The 18,963-nt window shown below is 49.0% G+C and overlaps 1 protein-coding gene across 27 annotated transcripts in view; it reads left to right on the top strand.

Moving 5' to 3' along the window:
- Positions 1-17,297, top strand: part of TCF7L2 (transcription factor 7 like 2) — a 201,465-nt gene extending 184,168 nt beyond the window's left edge. For 4 of the 27 annotated variants that reach the window (XM_030334056.1, XM_030334055.1, XM_030334060.1 and 1 more), the window contains 7 exons: positions 857-997; positions 1,581-1,740; positions 2,086-2,193; positions 7,420-7,468; positions 8,058-8,108; positions 9,437-9,509; positions 15,107-17,297. In XM_030334056.1, coding sequence (XP_030189916.1) covers positions 857-997; positions 1,581-1,740; positions 2,086-2,193; positions 7,420-7,468; positions 8,058-8,108; positions 9,437-9,509; positions 15,107-15,542 — 1,018 coding nt within the window. In that variant the 3' untranslated portion in view covers positions 15,543-17,297. Of the gene's footprint in view, positions 1-856; positions 998-1,580; positions 1,741-2,085; positions 2,194-7,419; positions 7,473-8,057; positions 8,109-9,436; positions 9,514-10,152; positions 10,227-15,106 lie in introns of those variants that run through there. The other 23 variants (XM_030334057.1, XM_030334067.1, XM_030334066.1 and 20 more) reach the window with 11 other exon arrangements.
- Positions 17,298-18,963: the final 1,666 nt, after the last annotated feature.

The following is an 18,963-nucleotide window of genomic DNA, read 5'->3' as shown; positions in this document are numbered from 1 at the left end:
ATAGTCATTTGGAAGGCCTTTGAATGCATAGGCAGTCTATTAAGTAAAAGTAATTTAGGAATCCTAGAATTTTAGTGCGGGAAAGGGTATACAAATCAGAATTCAAAGCTTCATTTGTATGTGTGTATACAATACAGATTTTTCTTTCTTTTTTTTTTTTGTTTTTTTTTTTTGTTTTGTTTTTTTTGTTTTGCATCTTTCCCTAAGAGGATACAAGCTAATTATTTAAAATGTCTGTGACTTACGATGAGAACCAGATGGGAAATATTTGGATTTTCCCCGTCTCTCTGCCTCACTTTCTCTCACTCCTGTCAAAACGATGGAGGCACATCGGCAAAAGAAAAATTTTATTGCACTCCATCCACGGAACGAGGCCCTAATGAGGCCTGCGCAGTATTGTCAAAAATGTGTGTATACTTGGACCACGTTAATATTTTATTTAGCTGTCAATATTCAACAATAGATTTCACCTTTCATTCTAGAGCTGATTAGGACTTAGGAGATTGTCTTCTTAGATGCCACTAATAATGCCTCAAAAAACAAGTACACGTGTGATTTCCAGCAGGTAGTCTAAGCCTCCTTTTCCGCCCAAGTACATCCGTTTTATTTGTCTTTCGCTAAAGATGTTAAAAATCATAATGTCTCTTGTCAGTAGCAATAATGAAGGGGAAGATTGGCTTTAATGACATTATGAGAATCATTATGTTTAATTTATCGCTAATTAATGCTGACAGGTTTCATATGCCTTGGGTTGCTTTCATGTGAGTGTTACGTGCTGGGTTTTTTTTGTTTTTTTTTTAATTATGTGTACACATCCCTCCCCATTCATTCATTTTGATTCTGACGATTTACACAGCTTCCTGTCTTCCAGGTTCCCTCCCCATATGGTCCCACCACATCACACTCTACACACGACCGGCATCCCCCACCCGGCCATAGTAACGCCAACCGTCAAACAGGAATCCTCCCAGAGTGACGTCGGCTCACTCCATAGCTCGTGAGTGTTGTTGATCTTTCGGCCGCTCTTTCCTTCCCCATCTTGTCTAGCCCATTTGTTGATGCGGTGGCCATTGGGTGGTAGTCCGGCCCATGGTTAGCCAATGGGGCATGTGCCCCTGGCAAACACCCGACTTGGGTGGCCTCTGGACTCTGAGAGAGCGCAGCGCTCACGGTTGGCACCAATGTGGGTGTACTTGCGTGCTTGGGCGGCCTGGGGTTCGCAACCACGTCCCCGTCTCTCACCAACCACGGAACGTTGAGAGGCCTGGCCTGAGAGCACGAGAAACCCCCGTCGGGAGCGAATCGGCCACGCTGTGCCTTCCCCTCTGCCTTGGGAAAATTGTGTGTCTGAGACACTTGAGGAAGTAATTACGAAATCTCTCTCTTCGCCCCACACCCTCGCTAGGATGTTTTCGTTCCGTTTTCCAGGGTGGAGAAGACTAAAAGTGGAAGCGTGCTTCTCGTTCAGGACTGCTGGGTTTGGGCGTTGAGCAGACAGGGAGACGGGTTCTCTGCTGTGGAGGAAGTTGGGCCTTGCGATCGTTTATTGGGTTGTGTCTGTCTATTCTGTCTACATCCAGAAAGCATCAGGACTCCAAAAAGGAAGAAGAAAAGAAGAAGCCCCACATAAAGAAACCTCTTAACGCGTTCATGTTGTATATGAAGGAAATGAGGGCCAAGGTCGTGGCTGAGTGCACGTTGAAAGAAAGTGCCGCCATCAACCAGATCCTGGGGCGAAGGGTAGGTAGTTCCCTCACTGGGCAGAGGGGGACGAATGGACTGGGGCCTGGTGGGTAGCATGACACAGCGTCCCCGTCCCTTCAGTCACGTTCTGACTCCTTCAGTGGTCTTCATGGAGTCAGGACCAGAAACCCACATTCGAAGGATCTTCTGAACACCCACCGCCTTCATCCTCCCCCAGCCCCAGAGAGAGCGCAGAGAGAACGAGAGAGATGACCCATCAGGTTTCGTTTCAGCGCTCCCGTTAGTGCCAGGACCCTGCAGATCAGACCCGTTTCTCATCCCCGGCCGCGGTGTAGTTTGTGATGTTTTGCATGCCTCTCCCCGCCTCTGTGTCCCCTCCAGTGGCACGCGCTGTCCAGAGAAGAGCAAGCGAAATACTACGAGCTGGCCCGGAAGGAGCGACAGCTTCACATGCAGCTGTACCCCGGCTGGTCTGCGCGGGATAACTATGTAGGTGTTCGTTTTTCTCGGAACTAGAGTCTGTGGAGATGGGTCGAGTGTTCATCTGCCCAAAGGGAACGCTCCCTGCTAACTTGAATCAGACCTCAGAGCCCTCCAGTCTGCCCACTCCTGGGACAGTAGCGTCTTGCCCAAGCGCCAGAGCGGGGGGCGGTGGGGGGGGGGGGTTGTCTTGGCTCCCAATATGGCTCCATCAGCGTGCCATAGTTCTTAAAGGAGGAGGGAGGAGACCAGGGTTCCGTTGTTCTAGCGTGGGACCCATGGGGCTGACTCGGGGCTGTCCACACCTTCTTGCCCAGGTCTTTGAAGAGACGTAGCCCTAGGATCTTCCTGACTGGGGCTTCTGTGCTTCTCAGCACCCCGGGGGCCTTACGGGGAAGACCAGGAGGTAGGGGTGGAGAGAGAGGGCTTGGTTCCCCACACGTCTTCCAACAGTCCTTGGCCTTTAAGAGGGAAAAACAAAAGTTGTCCGATGGCCGTGGTGCAGTACAAGTTGAAAACCTAGTTTGTCCTGAGAGGAGCATGATGGGAGGATCCCTGAAAGCAGCCAAGGGTCGTCACCCTCTGGAGGGGTAGATGAAATGCCTCAGGGCCCAGGAAAGGTAGGAAGGGGGGCTGTGCCGAGTGACGTGTCTTCCTGGGCTCAGTGCTGCCTGCAGGATTTGCCCAGTTTCCCCTCTTGGGTTTTGGAAAACACTGTAGGATTGTTGTTTCTACTTATCACCGGGGTTGTCATACCTGTGATTCCTGTTCTCTCAGAAACTGGCTCTCCTCTGGAGACCTCTGTCCCCTCTCCCTGTTATCTCTTGATCCGCAGTTTCCCCAGTAGCGTCCTGGGTGGGCTCTCCTCTCTCAGTGGAGGAGATGTCTCTTACTTTGCCCGAGACGTTAACTCCACGGCATCAGGTTTTATAACGTGTTCTTGAACCGTCCACTCTTTGGGATGGGAAAGACAAGACTTGCCCGAATGCGAGCAGTGGTCCCTCCTCCGATTTCTTGTCAGTGGCGTGGAGCCACGGAGATTTCTTTCACTGGTCAGCGCTCCCGACCTAGCTCTCCCACGGACGATGTCCGTGGTGAAGACGCTCTCCGTATGTGGGTTGAGATCAGTTCAGTCGGTGTGGGTTGTGAAGGTAACTGCGCACACAGCATCTGGGGACTCGGAGTTAAATCGGACGCGTTTACTCTCAAAGCCTACCTGCCATCAGGAAGCCACAGACATCCACGTGACTACGTGGGCCCCGAGTGGCCGCTATTTTCTGCTTGCTTTAGCTGTTTCTCCTACCTTTTGACACGTGCTTGCTTCCTGCTCTTCGAAGGGGGTGTGGAGAACACTGAATGTTGGGCTTGACCCCCACGTCTTCATCACTGCCCCCCACCCACCTCCCTCTGAGCCCCCCTGCCCTTGGCTGGCAGCCCAGGACCGCTCCCCCTGGGAGCTGAATCCGTGCCGATGCCTCTCCCTGGAATGTCGGCCGTGGTCAGGGCCCTTGTCATTCACAGATGGTCACACACAGGGTCTTAACTGCTTGGGACCCTTTACATTTGTCCTCAGCCTGTGTGCCGTGGGGAAGCCTTTCTTCTGGAGCGGAAAGGAAGAGGAGGAGAAGGTTCGTGCTCACCCACAGGCTTGCTGCTCACCCCCACCTGACCTCGAGGTGGAGATTTACAGCCGCAGCCTCCACATGAGTGGCCGTCTCATTCCAGGACCCCTGTTCTCCTGGTTTCTTTCGGGGCAGAAGCTCTTAAGATTTCACCTCCAGCTTCTACCTGCTACAGACCCAATTCTTTGAGTGATCTGGGATGTTGGCACAGAGACAGATTCTGTTCTGCTGTCGATATCGCTTCCCCAGCAGAGATTTGGGGTCAGGGTAGGGCCTTCACGTACGGCTTTGCAGAACGCGCACTGCACAACCCTGCAGAGTGCCGTGTGCACTCTGGTCTACGTGCATGGTGCCCCCTGGAGTTGGGCAGAGGGACACCTCCACAGAGATACAAGGCCAACTTCGGGATAGCTCCCAAAGAATGCTGCTGTTGACCTCCCTGGGAGTCAGTTAGGTGTTGCCCCGGGCTTTTCTTGAAGTGCTTTCTAGGTTTTAGAAGGTCCATCAGGCACTGCCAGTGACTTCAGCTCAGCTCCATATTCAGAAGAGATTTAGTGTAATAAGGGAAGCCTCTGACAGGACTTGAGAGACCGTTTCATTTTTAAAATTGTGTTTATTTATTTATTTTGAGAGAGAGTGTGCTTGCAAGTTGGGGAGGGGCAGAGAGAGAGGGAGTAAGAGAGAATCTCTGTCAGCTGGGAGCTCAGAGCCCGATGTGGGGCTCAAACTCACAAACTGAGATCATGACCTGAGCTGGACACTCAACCGACTGAGCCACCCAGGCGCCCCAGATTTGAGAGAAAGTTTAAAGGTAGATGTAGATTTGGGGCTGAAAGAGCTTTATTTCTTGAATGGGGTACTGTGAGATTCCTGTCAACAATGGCTCCTTACACACGGCTGTGAACACACACACACACACACACACACACACACACCCTCACACACACACACCCTCCTCCCTCCCTCCTGTGCCCCAGGAAACAGTCTGGAACAGAGGTCAGAGTCAAAGGTTTTATGGGTTGGACTGTGGTGGAACTTGTTAACCTGGGGAGTTGTCCTTAACTGACTTGACATAGAAGTTTCTATACGTTACCCTGGTCATTGTAAAGTCCAGAAAGTCCTGGAAAGTTTCCTGAGCCTCTTTCACGTTCCTGCTTGTCCAGTCAAGTGGTAACAGAAAGCTTTATATCACTCCTTAGCAAAAACAGGATTGAGGAAGACAGTCCCACGTGGGTCGTGGGACTGGGCACGTTCTGGGGCACAAGAGAAAACAGCGTGGTCCCGTAGTGCTCTCTAATGTGTAACCTAAACTGACAGCCTTCCATGGGGACTAGAGCCTCCGACCACCTTTCAGAATATATTGCAGGAGACTGGAAACGGGTGAGCGCTGTATTAACGGAGGTGACTGCGAAGCCCTTGGGTGTGTGGGTGCCAGCACCACCCGGAGTTGCAACGCTTTCCTGTGCCTGCTGTTCATTCCCGGCTCCTAAATACGCTGGAACTCGCCCCTCCTGCCTGTTCCTAGATAGCCAGGTGGCACTTTGCTACTCCCCTGGGAGGGGCCCAGACACGAAGATGGGCTGTCGAGGCTCATGAGAAGGCCCCATGAACTCCTCTTTTTAAAAAAAATTTTTTTAATATTTAAGCTGCTCATCAAGGAACATGAAATGTGTCACAGTGTTTCAAACTCCAGGCCAAGACAGACTTCCCGAATGGTACGTGCCCGGAGATCTGAGAGAACAGAGGGGCTTTCTCTGAGAGAGACACTGTGGCCCTGAGCCCGTGGATGAAGCAAAAACCACGGCGTCTGCACCCTGAGGTTCTAGGGCCTCACGGGTTGCCAGGTTTACCCCCTGTGACTCGTCTTTTCTCTTCCGGACTTGCCATCAACACCCCTTGAGCACTTTTGGGCAGAGGCAACATTTAGATATTCTGAAACAGACAGAAGTGTGGGCCCGTCCTTTTACTGGTGACGTTTCAGACGTACCGGGCCTCTGACTCCCAACAGATAGATCTGATTCCAGATCTACGGAATTCCTCCCTGTTCCCGTGCCACCGCCACCGCCACCGCCACCAGCAGGCAGTAAAGGTCCCAGGCTGGAGACTGTGAATGATCCCATGTAACTGATCCCCTGTAATCAATGAAAACCCTTCCCCAGAGGGCACGGGATTAAATACGAAGACAGCACAGCCCCGTAGGTAAGCGCCATGGAACCCAGGCTGCCTGAAGTTCCCACCCTGGCACCTGCCTTGGCCAGTCGTGTGAGCTCAGGAAATTCACGTAACCCCTCTGTGCCTGAGTTTCCTTACCTATGAAATTGGAACGGGGGCGCCTGGGCGGCTCAGTCGGTTGAGCGTCCGACTTCGACTCCAGTCATGATCTCGCGGTTCGTGGGTTTGGGCCTCGCATCGGGCTCTGCACTGTCAGCACAGAGCCTGGAGCCTGCTTCGGATCCCCATTCTCTCTCTCTCTCTCTCTCTCTCTCTGTCTCTCTCTGTCTGTCTCTCCTCTCTCTCTGTCTCTCTCCTCTCTCTCCCTCTCTCCTCTCTCTCTCTCTCCCTCTCTCCTCTCTCTCTCTCTCTCTCTCTCTCTCTCTTTCTCTGCCCCTCCCCTGCTTGCGCTCTTTCTCTCTCTCTCTCTCTCTCTCTCTCTCTCTCAAATAAGCGTTTTTCTGCCCCTCGCCTGCTTGCATTCTCTCTCTCAAAAATAAATAAGCATTAAAAAAAGAAGAAGAAGAAGAATTGGGGCACTCGGATGGCTCAGTCAGTTAAGCGACGGACTTCGGCTCGGGTCGTGATCTCACAGTTTATGGGTTCGAGCCCCGTGTCAGGCTCTGTGTTGACAGCTCAGAGCCTGGAGCCTGCTTCAGATTCTGTGTCTCCCTCTCTCTCTGCCCCTCCCCAGCTCATGCTCATGCTCATGCTCATGCTCTGTCTCTCTCGCTCTCTCTGGAAAATAAATAAACATTAAAAAAATTTTTTTTAAAGAATTAAAATTGGGATGGTGCTTTAGTACCTGTTGTATAGGATGGCATGAGGGAAAAATGAGTCAATATGCATAGCGCATTTAGAATCATGCCTGACACATAGTATGTGCTCAGTAAATGTTAGCTGCTATTACTAGTAAAGCCCCAATGAAAGCTTTTTTTTTTTTTTTTTTTTTTATTGAGTATGAGGACCTCTTGGCTTTAATAAGGAGGAGATCTGCGTGGGGCAAGGGGGCTTTCTTAGCCCACATGGCCATCTCCACATTGATCTGTCCCTTGGCTGTGCACTCTTGGGCCACTCCCAACCCTGTCCCTCCACACCTCCCTGAATCTTCCTTAATCCGTTCTTGTCTCCCCTGCTATGGAATCAGATGCTCTGGGTCGGGTTTGAGGATGCACATAGGTAGGTGGGGAAAGAGGTCTTTCCCTCACCCTCTGCTGACCCCTCCTCTTCCCCTTCCAGGGCGTGTGTGTCCCTCTAGGGGGTCAGAAGCATTCTGGGCGCTGTGGGTGTGGATGGAGACAGCGCTGTGCTCCCCTCTTTCTGCCTGCCTTCCAGGGGAGCCCAGATGCCCTCTCCCGTCTGTTTCCTGAAATAATTGCTTGCATTTCATCTCTTCATCCAGGGGAAGAAGAAGAAGAGGAAAAGGGATAAGCAGCCAGGAGAGACCAATGGTAAGTTAGAACGAGGAGGAAGGAGGAAGGAGCGGTACTTACGAGGACCACTCTTTAACGTTAGGTTTCTCTCTGGGGGAGGCAGGAGAGACTCAAGGCCAGGAAGATGTGGGGGAACCCATCTTAGCCAGCCTTTTTTGTTTATGCATTTTAATTAATTGCTTCATGACTGCCCTTTTAAAGCTAGTAACATTCATTGTTGCATGAAAAGCACATTGTAATTCTAGTGGAATGTGTTTTAAAATAACCGGAGAGCCTGTAACAGGAGGGAGGTAGGCATGCCTATGCGGGACGTATGCAGTCTGCTTATTTTGTGTGTGTCTGTGTGTAGGGATGAGGAAGGGGCCGCGGGAGGAGGAAGGGGTGTGTGTGAGTGTTTGATATTAACTGGGCTGTTCCTGAATGTTCTGATGCATGCCTTTACAGTGGTAAATTGCACCCGATTTAAATTAAGGAGGTTTGTCATTCTCTAGAAGAAATTAGAAATACTGCATAGGCAATCTCAGAAGGTCCCCTTGGAGAAGGCCAGGCTTTTACAAACAACAACAACAATTTTGAAGGCTTTGTATAATTTGTTCTTTTTTTTCAGAACACAGCGAATGTTTCCTAAATCCTTGCCTTTCACTTCCTCCGATTACAGGTGCTAATGTCATTTTGAGTCATTAAAATAGTCGATAAACTGTTTTTTAATTTTTCTTGCCATTATAGTTTTATTAACATTAAACACGTATGACATTTGAACATCCTTTAAAATGACCATCTACACGGTTTCGTATGTTTCGGTAGATTTTTTTTTTTTTCAGTTGCTTTTGTTGTTTTTTTTTTGTTTTTTTTTTTTGGTTTTTTTTTTTGAATTTAATTTAACTTTTGCTTTGTTTATTTATTTATTTTCCCCATAACAGTTGTTTAAGCAGTGATGACAGTGACTTAGTGTTGAACTAACTGTGCAAATTGAATATGCAGTATTTCTTTAAAAGAGACTGGTTAAAACAAAAACAAAAACAAAAACCAACCAAAATGGAAGGAATTCAGTAATAAACCTCCTTAATCTAATGGCATTTTCCGTTGCTCCCACTAAGTTTTCTCACGCAAGCATGCATTCGCAGTATGATTATTTTCTCCTTCGCTTTTTTTTATTTTAGTTTTTTTCTTCCTTTTGCTTTTCTGCTCTTAATTTGCAAACCCACTAGCATTTTACTGACTGTACCTGCTTAAAAGCTGCTATGAGCTTCTGACTAACCCCAAACAGCTCATTCACACTGCCTGTTCACCATCATTTGTTCTTCTGTTAATAGTAATGAAAATCGGTTTAAAAAAAAAAAAAAAGAAAAGAAAAGAAAAAAAAACCATTTCAAAAGCTGCAATATCCCAGTACCACAACCCTTTTCTTTCTTTATTTCTTTCTGTTTTGTTTCGTTTTGTTCTGTTTTTATTTGTAGTTGTTTTTTTTTCTTTTAAACTGTTGTACTCTGAGAAGAGAAAAGCATGTTACAAACTTAATTCCCTCCTTCGCTTTATTTTCTTCTTTAAGAAAAACAAATTGAGAGAGAGCTAGAACCAAAAGAAAAAGAAAAAAAGAGAAAAAAAAAAGGAAAGCAGAACCAAAAGAGGAAAACTATTATTTAAAATTTAGTTTTTCAGTATCTAACTTCCCTTTATCCGTTCAAAACGAATCGGAGAGACAGTCCTTAAAGAAGGGATACTGCAGCTTTATTTGCAACAGCTAATGTCACCAGTTGAATAAGAATGTGATTTTTACCTTTTTTTTTTTTTTCTAATTAAAGAAAGTTAAAAATCGAAAGTCGATATTTTGTAATTAGTAACCAGGTCATTGATTTATTCCCTTTTTTATTTTTATTTTTTTCTTATTTGTATCTTTCTCTCCCCCCCCCTCTTTCCCCCTCTCTCTCTCCCTCTCTCTCTCCCACGTCCTCCTCCTCTGCTCGCTTCTCTCTTGAACTCATTCAGACCTGAGCGCTCCTAAGAAATGCCGAGCGCGCTTTGGCCTTGATCAACAGAATAACTGGTGCGGCCCTTGCAGGTGTGTATAGATTTCCCAGATTCGCTGTGCTGGTTTGCAGCTGGTCTATTCGGTCCTTTTCTCCCCCCTTCTCTGGCCTGTTGCTTTGTAGCTCTGTGTGTTGGTCTTAGGAGACACGAGGGTGCGGGACACTGCTCTGTGAGGGATGTGCTTTTTCTCCCCGCTGCTGCTAGCCAAAATGCCACTGTAAAACAGCATCATTTGTGCCTCCTCGGGTCAGCGACAGCCAGCCCCAGCGCGCCCCCTCCCAGGGACTGTTGCCTGCCAGCCCCCTTCCTCATGACAGTCCAGGATGGGGCTCAGTGACATCCATCGTAATCCTGGCCTAGGTAGAAGCCAACAACGTCACCTTTTCCCCTCCTTCTCTCTCTATTTTTATTTATTTCTCCTCGTTGTTTTTTGGTTTCTGGTTGTTGTTTTCTTTTTTTTTTTTTTTTTCCCGTGTGTGTGTTTTATCGTTTTTTTTTTTTTTTTTTTTCCTTTTGACTCATAGAAGTCTTTTTCTTTCATGTCCTTGGTGAGGAAAGAATCAAATAGAACCGAGGTGCTAGAGAAGACGAGTCAGCTGTAGCTGAGATGACCCATCCAACCGAGCATGACCCACCATTGTGTTGTATTTTTTGTGTTTACCTTATGCTAACAGATGCAAATACTCCAAAGAAGTGTCGGGCACTGTTCGGGCTTGACCGACAGACTTTATGGTGCAAACCATGCAGGTATATTTACCACTGTGAGGCCTTTGGGAAAATCAAAGCATTCTGTCCTTCTGATACCTTAGTGTGTCGATATATTTTGACCTCATTCCCATCTACTTCCCCCCCACCCCTTCCCCCGGCATCAATGACTAATGATCCTCATCCTTCAAAATTTCCTTGCTAATTTTATGCCGTGTCCTCTCCCCACTTCCTCCTTCTCTTTTCCCCCCACCTTGCTCTTGCAAATACCATATCCGGATCCCTGGTAGGACTGAGACCACAACCTTAACAGACCAGGACGGGCACTTACCCTTTTGCTTTGAAAGCCAGCATCCTGGAACCGGCCCGGTCCGTGGCATGTGTGCTGAGCGTAGAGAGCCACCATTTCCAGAGGTTTGAATGAGCTCACACCTGGCAGCAGTAGCATCCCCGTGCACTTGGGAGTCGAGACCCTTGGACAAGGGCTCCGGGGCAGGCGTTTTTGGTTGTGTTTTGTTTCGTTTTTCTTTTACGTTTCAAAACCACATGTCTCTGTACAGAGGAGTCTGGTTAGCTTGACATTGTTTTACAGTGCTGAAAAGAAGCGTGGCATTGAACGGCGTGCACCAGCTGAAGGGCTGCAAGCGACGAGTCATGCAGTCCCATACTGCAGCGTTGCTAGCCTGCAGAATTAAAATATATATTGTATATACTGAGAGAGAGAGAGAGAAAGAGAGAGAGAGAGAGAATATATTGCTTCCAAAATGAATTAGAAGAGTGCAAATTAAACACCGTGTTGCACCTGCAGGTTTCCACCCAAGCTGTAATTTCAGGGAAGGTGTAGGTACTTCCTTCTTGGTGGAGGGATACCAACTCGTTCCTGTCTCATTTCCTTTCCTTTACTGACCACCTTTGGTTAAATTTGTTGTTTCTTTGTTCTGATACAAGCAGTCTTTGAATTTGGAATATTATGATGGTAGGTATCTCAACTCCCCGAACACGCTTCCCTGTTTGTAGTGCCTCCTTGTCACGTGTCCCTCTCCTCCATGCCTCTGCCATGTGTTCCGTGTTTAGACATTAGATCAGATGTCCATCCCATTAACGTGCATGCCCACAAGTCTCCCGTGTCTCTTCCCCTCCCCCGATGCCTTACGAGGGACCGGCGAAGTGCCTGGAGTCGGCCAAACGTGTAGGGGAGAGAGGGCCCCGGGCATCTTTATTGAGACAGAACCTCACAGACAGCCCTGTGCCCACTGAGCGAGGATTCCAGGCCTTGAGAGAGATTCTGCAGTCACCCGTTCTGTGACATGGCAGTGTTCACAGAGGTGACAGATACCAGTCCCACGCAGTCCTGGGGTCTTCTGTGGGCAACAGAAAAGAGCTTCGTGATGAAGTAGATGAAGAGAGTTAGGTATTTAAATTAGGCCTACCCAGGGAAGACAGGGCCTCTGCTTACCCCATCTAGGCAGCGAATCTGTGGCAGAATTTTATTTGTGCCGAGTAGGAAGATAATTAGCTGCGGAATCCTGTTCTGAGACGCCCTGTCATGGTGAAGGATTAGCTAATCGCGGGGCTCACTCCTGAGAGGGTTTCTCACGATCTGTAGCAACGTATGGTGAGGCCATCGTGCCCACCTCGCAATATGGTGTGTCGCCTAATTTGGGGGTGGAGGGGGGTGAGTGGCGGTTTATGAAGACGAAGAAGCCCTTTTTTGTTTCAAAAGCACTTGCTTCAAGTTAGAGGTGACATCCCCCCGCCCCCAAAAGTTACCATTACTAGCATTGGCCCGGACGGACATCCCCTCCTCAGACACAGCCTGCACCTTGTTTAAAGCCAGGGTGTGGTTATCTTCCTCAGAGGCCAGAAGTTTCGTTGACCTTTTTACAGAAAACAGGCAAAACCCAAAATCTTTGTAGCTGCCCCATAAACACGATTTTCAAGAGTGCAGCTCTGAGGGGCCGGCTGTCGGTACGCAGGCCGCTGTCCCTCCTCATTCCTCGGGGTTCTTTCCCCCCTTGGCACACCTTTAGAACTTTCCTGCTGGCCACTTTACTTCTGGTGGGGATGTTTTCCCTAAAAGCATTAGCAGATGCATTTTAGCTGGTTGAAAGGGCGTAATTCCAAAACAGGATAAGGAAGAAGAACCCTTAGCTTCCTTTCCGAGTAATTCCATGAGAAGCCAGAAGTGGAATTTTAAAAGGCCACCCCCTCGACTGGAGACGGAGCCCGTGTGGGGGAGGGCAGGCGAATGGGTTTTGCCCCTGTTCCCCTCAACTTTTCCTCTTTGCCAGGATCTGGCCCGATGCTCAATCAGTAGGACAAAATGTGCTTTCAAGAAAGAAAAGCAGTTTACAAAGTGAGGCGTTTTCTGGCCCGTCAGAAACGTGTGTGTGTTCCAACTGCCTTTTGCTCGGCCACCTGTTAGAAGGAGTGTCTCGCTGTCCTTCATGGTCTTCATGTCCCATGTTCAAAATGCTTCCACTCATCCCCTCGATGTAAACCTCCGTGTCAGAAGGAGGGCGGGAGGGTGAGGGGAGCGCCAGAACCGCTCCCAGCCAATCAGGGCTCTGCTCGCTACACAGGGTTTCTAATTTTATTTGACATTTGAGGACATTTTAACAAGATTCTGTTTTGAGCCCACCAAGTTGCTTTCCCATCTTTTTACTCTGCCCTAATATAGCATGGAATGCTGCTTGACGTCACTCCCTTGTTTCCTGTTTCTCCTTTTCTCTTCCCCCTCCTCCCTCCCCTTTGTCCTTGTTCTCTCTCACTTTTGCTTATGACCCGCCCCCCATCCCCACCCCGCCGTCCTCCCATTTTTTAAAATGCATGGACATCTTAGTTTTTTAAGCATGTTTTGATCTGCAGGCTAAGGTGGTTTAAAAACTCAGAGGCTTAATTATTTATCTCGGTTTCTGGGATGGGAGCAGAACCCACAGTCTGTTTCCGTCTATCCCAGAGGAGAAAAGGAACCTTTCCAAACTGAAGGTGAGGGGGGCTGCCCTCGCACCCCTAGAGTTCCTTCCCACCCAGTGGGGGATCAGGTAGGCCCTGAGGCCTCCACCCAGTGGGCCTCGGCCTCGGGAGGCAGGGAAGGCCAAGCATGCTCCCTCCCACCCTCCCTTCCTCCCCACCCTCCCGCCATCTCGCTGAGTCCACACCCCACGCACTGAGGGGCATGAGCAGACACCTCTGGGGGCACAGACCCGAGGAGGAACTCATTACACCCCCTTCCTTTCAAAGGCCAGTGACATCTGACAGCGGCTGCCTTCAACCAGGCAGCGTCTTCCCGCTTTCCTGGGATGGGAAGCCGGCCGGCGCTCACACACTTGTCGTTAGAGTGTTATCAGCCACTGTTTTAACTGTGTTCAAGGGCTCCTTAGGTCAGCACATTCCCTGTATCTGCGTTATTTTTATAGCATGAGTGGGACTGATGCCCGGGATCACGTTTCCTACCAAATATCATCCCATCGGACTGGGATTAATAGTAGGAAAAGCTTTGAGGTCACATGCTCAATTTCTTGAATCGATTTCCCCAACCTTTTGATGATAAGCAAGAGAGGCTCTGACATTCTCATTCCTGTTTTCTTATGTAAACGAGAAGCGTAGAGGGGAGATTCTGGTTTTGGTGCAGGGCAAAACTAGGCTTTCCGGCTTAACCGCTAATCCCGATGACCCCCAAACCCCAGACGTTCCATGCTGTGATTCCCTGGTACTTCTTCTTCGTCGTCACTTCCTTACGACACGCTGCGCCCTCCGTCCACTGGCCTCGGCATATTGACAAGGGCAGGATGCCCCTCCGTCCCATCCTCACTGTCTCTCCTTCCAGCCTTCTCACTCTGGGTTGGGGGAGGGGAAGACCCCAAATCTTTAAAAAACAAACCAAAAAAAAAAAAAAAACCAAAGAAACCCAAAAATCAACTTTGAATCATAATTTAATCCACAACCTGCAGGCCATACAACCAGTTATTCTTGTTCCTTTGGATCATTTTCTGTTTTTCTTATTCTTCCCCCTCCCCCACCTTTGTTTATCCTCTTCTTCCTGTTTTTGGTGGTTTTGTTTTTGTTTTTATTTTTTTGTTTTTGTTTTTTAATTTATTTTGTTTTATTTTTGTTCCCCCCCTCCCCCTCCTCTCACCTGATTCTGACCTCTCTTGATTTGGTGTGGTTCTTAACAGACAAGCCCAAAAGCTCTCTGGGCGCCGGCAGCCTGGCGGTGGTGGCCGTGGTGGTGGCGGTGGTGGTGGTGGTGGCGGTGGTGGCGGCAGTGGTGTAAAAACGTCTAAGCCTCTTGCCTAGCACTGCCTTCAGCTCTGTGGGCTCAACAGTCAGAGTTTCATATTGATAGGAGGCGCCTGGGGAAGGAGCTCTCTTTCTCTTTTGCACACACACGCACACGCACACACTCAGAGCACCGGGGGTAGGGTGGTGGCGGTGGGAACGGAGGGGGAGATGCGATGGGCCAGCCAGGGGACGTCCAAGCCGAAAGAGAAAGCACACACTTGTCAGGGGAGTCGCAGCGCGGATGCAGCCGCTTTTCTGGCACACGGGCGCTGCATCATCAATCCAGTCTAGTCTGCTCAGTGGTATCTGGGCCCGGGTCGGGTCGGGTCGGGTCGCGGCGGCGGGGGGGCGTTAGTGGGGGGCGAGGGGAGCAGGTAGGTAGCGGGGGGGGGGGGGTGGCGCTCCACCAGTAAAATGCTGTTTGCCAGAGCAGGCTCAGACGGGGGCGGCAGTGAAGCGAGCGTGGCACCCCCCCCCCGCCCCCGGCATAACTACCCGTCCCCCCCTCCCCCCCCGGCCACGGGGCTTGCTGGCTCTTGGGGCACAGGTGACTCGAACTCGGCTCTGAGCAGTAGATAACGCTCTCCCTTGGCATCTTTGCCTCCTATTCACGGAGAACTCTCTCCCCCCTGTTTCTAGGAGAAAAAAAAAGTGCGTTCGCTACATACAAGGTGAAGGCAGCTGCCTCAGTCCACCCTCTTCAGATGGAAGCTTACTAGACTCGCCTCCTCCCTCCCCCAACCTGCTAGGCTCCCCTCCCCAAGACGCCAAGTCACAGACTGAGCAGACCCAGCCTCTCTCGCTGTCCCTGAAGCCCGACCCCCTGGCCCACCTGCCCATGATGCCGCCGCCGCCCGCCCTCCTGCTTGCCGAGGCCGCCCACGGCAAGGCCCCCGCCCTCTGTCCCAACGGGGCCCTGGACCTGCCCCCCGCCGCCCTGCAGCCGCCCGTCCTGTCCGCCTCGTCTCTGGCGCAGCCGTCGACATCTTCCTTACATTCCCACAGCGCCGTGGCCGTGGCCGTGGCCGGGACGCAGCCCCAGCCGCTGTCCCTCGTGACCAAGTCTTTAGAATAGCTTTAGCCTCGTCAGCCCCGGTTGGTTTGCGTAGTGTTGCGTTCCGCTTCTGTCCAACCCCCCCCCCCGCCCCCCAGCACCCCCCCCAGCACCTCCCTCCCCCCCCCCCGAAAGGTTTCGTTTTGTACTCTTTTAATTTTGTGCCACGTGGCTACATTAGTTGATGTTTATGGAGTTCATTGGTCAATATTTGACCCATTCTTATTTCAATTCCTCCTTTTAAATATGTAGATGAGAGAAGAACCTCATGATTCTACCAAAATTTTTATCAACAGCTGTTTAAAGTCTTTGTAGCGTTTAAAAAATATATATATATACATAACTGTTATGTAGTTCGGATAGCTTAGTTTTAAAAGACTGATTAAAAAACAAAAAGGAAAAAAAAAAAGAAGCAATTTTGAAGCAGCCCTCCAGAAGGAGTTGGTTCTGTATTATTTGTATTAAATACGAGCTTGCGAACCAATCATTTTACATCTGGTTTTTAAACCATAAGGGCACGAGGAATGCAGTGCCGTTACTCTTTTTTTTTTCTCTGTGTGAAACAACTTTAATTGTGATGTTACTTGTTATTGTTTAAATGTACAGAAACAAAGGGTTAAATGTGTTAATATACCTTGTTCCATGGTGTTGTTCTTTTGGGGGGAGGGGGATGCTACTCAACCATTAATGGAATCACAACGCTGTTGGACCAGTAGTATTTATTGCTTTAGAGATTGCTCGTCGAACCTGTATGTCGTCCCTTTTAAAATATGTTTTCCTTTTTCTTGAAACTGTATAAAGTTTTTTTCCCCTTAGCATAAGCATCTTATATATAACAACTCATTTGTACAAGGTTTTTAAGTTTATATATAAAATGTGTATATATATTTTTTTGTTTCTCTTTTTGACTTTTTTTTTTTTTTTTTTTTTGGCTGTATGAAACCCAGATGCCGCCAAACGGACATTAATAGTTGCATTTAAGGATCAGTAGCATTAACGAAAGTTGCTTTAAAAGCCATTATGTAAAACAAGACTTGAAAATTAGTGAGGGAATTTTAGCGGACGCTGTCTGAGCAGCAGCGGGAACCACCCTGTTTCTCCTTTGAACTCACAGTCGCCAGCTCTGTGCCCTTAGGACGTGGCCTGACTGTGTGCAAAACTTTATGTGCCAAAATTCTCAGTGACTTTAGCTTTCTCCCTCTTTTCGATGCTGTAATTTTTGTTCATCATGTTTTGCTGTGATGTTACATAGGTAGATTTGTATGTAGTTTTAATGTCACCTATAACAAGACGTGTTTGGTAGCAGATTGTCCAGAAAGCATTTTAAATGAAGAGGTATCAAACCCTTAGGGGCCAAAATTCTGTATATTAGATTACTCTTAAAGGAAAAACCAGCTGCCGCTTTTATGTACACGTATTCCATACGAGTAGGTGGCAAACTTTAAAAATAAGAAAAACCCTAGGCATGTTGATGTTGCAAAATGCTGTATAAAGCTGACACCTGTTCACTCAGTGCCATTGTAGTTGACATGAAGCGATTGTAAGACTGTCTCCGATTTTTCTCTGGTTTATTAAAATGCTAACTATAACATTTTTTGTGAATACTTTGAATGTTTCCTAACAGTTGTGATGTTACCGTTCCGTTTTATGCTCTTATTCCAATTTCATTTTTAATGGTTTGGAAGCCATTTTTGTAATGAATAAATGTTCATGCTGTACAATATCTGTAGCATGCCGTTCTGGATTAATAAAAGCAACTTAGTATGTGCAGATGAAGGCTGGTCACTTGTTTCTGTGATTTGGATTTTGCCTCTGGGGAGGCTGAATCTACCTTCCCCGGGACTACTGTCTTCCCAAGCCAGACCGTGACACCGGACCGCATGGTTGGTGTGGGTGGCGGGTTGGGACTTGGGTCTCAAAAAGTGGCCTTGCACTCCTCTGATGGGTCGGGATGGTTTCCTTCCCCCACTCGTTCCCAGTGCCTCTGTGCCATACCAGTGACCCTGGTTGGTTCCTTCCTGAAAGCCAAGCACAGTCCCAGAGTACATGGCGCTCTTCTGGCTCTAAAACGGCCATCCTGGGGACACCTGGGTGGCTCAGTCGGTCGAGCGACTGACTCTTGATTTCGGCTCAAGTCGTGATCTCGCAGTTCGTGAGCTCGAGCCTCGCATTGGGCTGTGCCTGCTTGGGATTGGGCTGTGCGCTGACAGGAGCCTGCTTGGGATTGTCTCTCTCCCTCTCTCTCTGTTCCTCCCCCACCTGTGCTCTCTCTTTCTCTTTCTCTCAAAATAAACAAACTTAAAAATTTTTAAATTTTTTTTTTTAACGTTTATTTATTTTTGAGACAGAGAGAGACAGAGCATGAACGGGGGGAGGGGCAGAGAGAGAAGGAGACACAGAATCAGAAACAGGCTCCAGGTTCTGAGCCATCAGCCCAGAGCCCGACGCGGGGCTCGAACTCACGGACCGCGAGATCGTGACCTGGCTGAAGTCGGACGCTTAACCGACTGCGCCACCCAGGCGCCCCAACAAACTTAAAGATTTTTAAACAGCCGTCCTGGTATATCTTAGAGGTCCTTCTCACGGTATCCCGCAGAAGGGATTTAATTGGGGATAATGACACGTAGTTAGTTCACCAGGAATCGATTTGAGACACCACATCATTACCACTGATGTGAAAGTGTTCTAACTTCTTTCTGCGAGTTGCATGCGGGGAGAGATGGCAGGGTGTCGGATGGCTGCGAGCCTTGTCGAGCAGGAAGGTTTTCAGAAAACTGGACCAAGACGAGTCACTCAGAGGCTTGTATGGAAGGGTCTTGCGGTCCGTGGGACTCACGTTCTGTGGCTGTGCCCTGGCGAGGGTGCAGGTTCATCATCATCACGAACCAGGGGCCACAGTGAAGACCTGGCGGTCATTTCTCCCGCCGGGTAGGATGGATGGACGCACAGGTACGCCCCCGCTACTGGAAAGTTCGTGTTAGGCCTCTTCGCTCTCACGAAAGCGCTATGTTAGCACCTGTTTTCACTAACTGAAAGAAACCCGAAGAGGACTTTGGCTTTCGCGAGAAAAAGGCGAAAAGTGAAAATAGCGACCAGTATTTGTCTGGCCGCGAGGCGTTGCAGAGGCAGCGAGAGTGGCCCCGGGAACGACACTCAGCATCTCGGCGTCAAGCTGCCGCCACTCTGAACTGTGTCTGTGAGCACCTGTGCGCACCTCCGTTTATTCTGTGCGTCCGGAACGAGGATGTGTCCTAAGGTATCAGACGAGACTCAGGGAGGTCATTTGGGGGTCTGGGAATGCTCGAAATTTTCCCCTATAAATTCGTGGTAATTGCTGCTTCGCTTGACGCCTGGCTTCAGCTTTTACCCGAGGTTCCCTAAGACTGCGCTGCTCCGGACAGCGGGGGAAACCTGTGTATGTTCCACTCATCTAGGACAACTG

The sequence above is a fragment of the Lynx canadensis genome, chromosome D2, assembly GCF_007474595.2.
Source record: "Lynx canadensis isolate LIC74 chromosome D2, mLynCan4.pri.v2, whole genome shotgun sequence".
Lineage (NCBI taxonomy): Eukaryota > Metazoa > Chordata > Mammalia > Carnivora > Felidae > Lynx > Lynx canadensis.
This window is presented reverse-complemented; position numbering and strand designations above follow the sequence as displayed.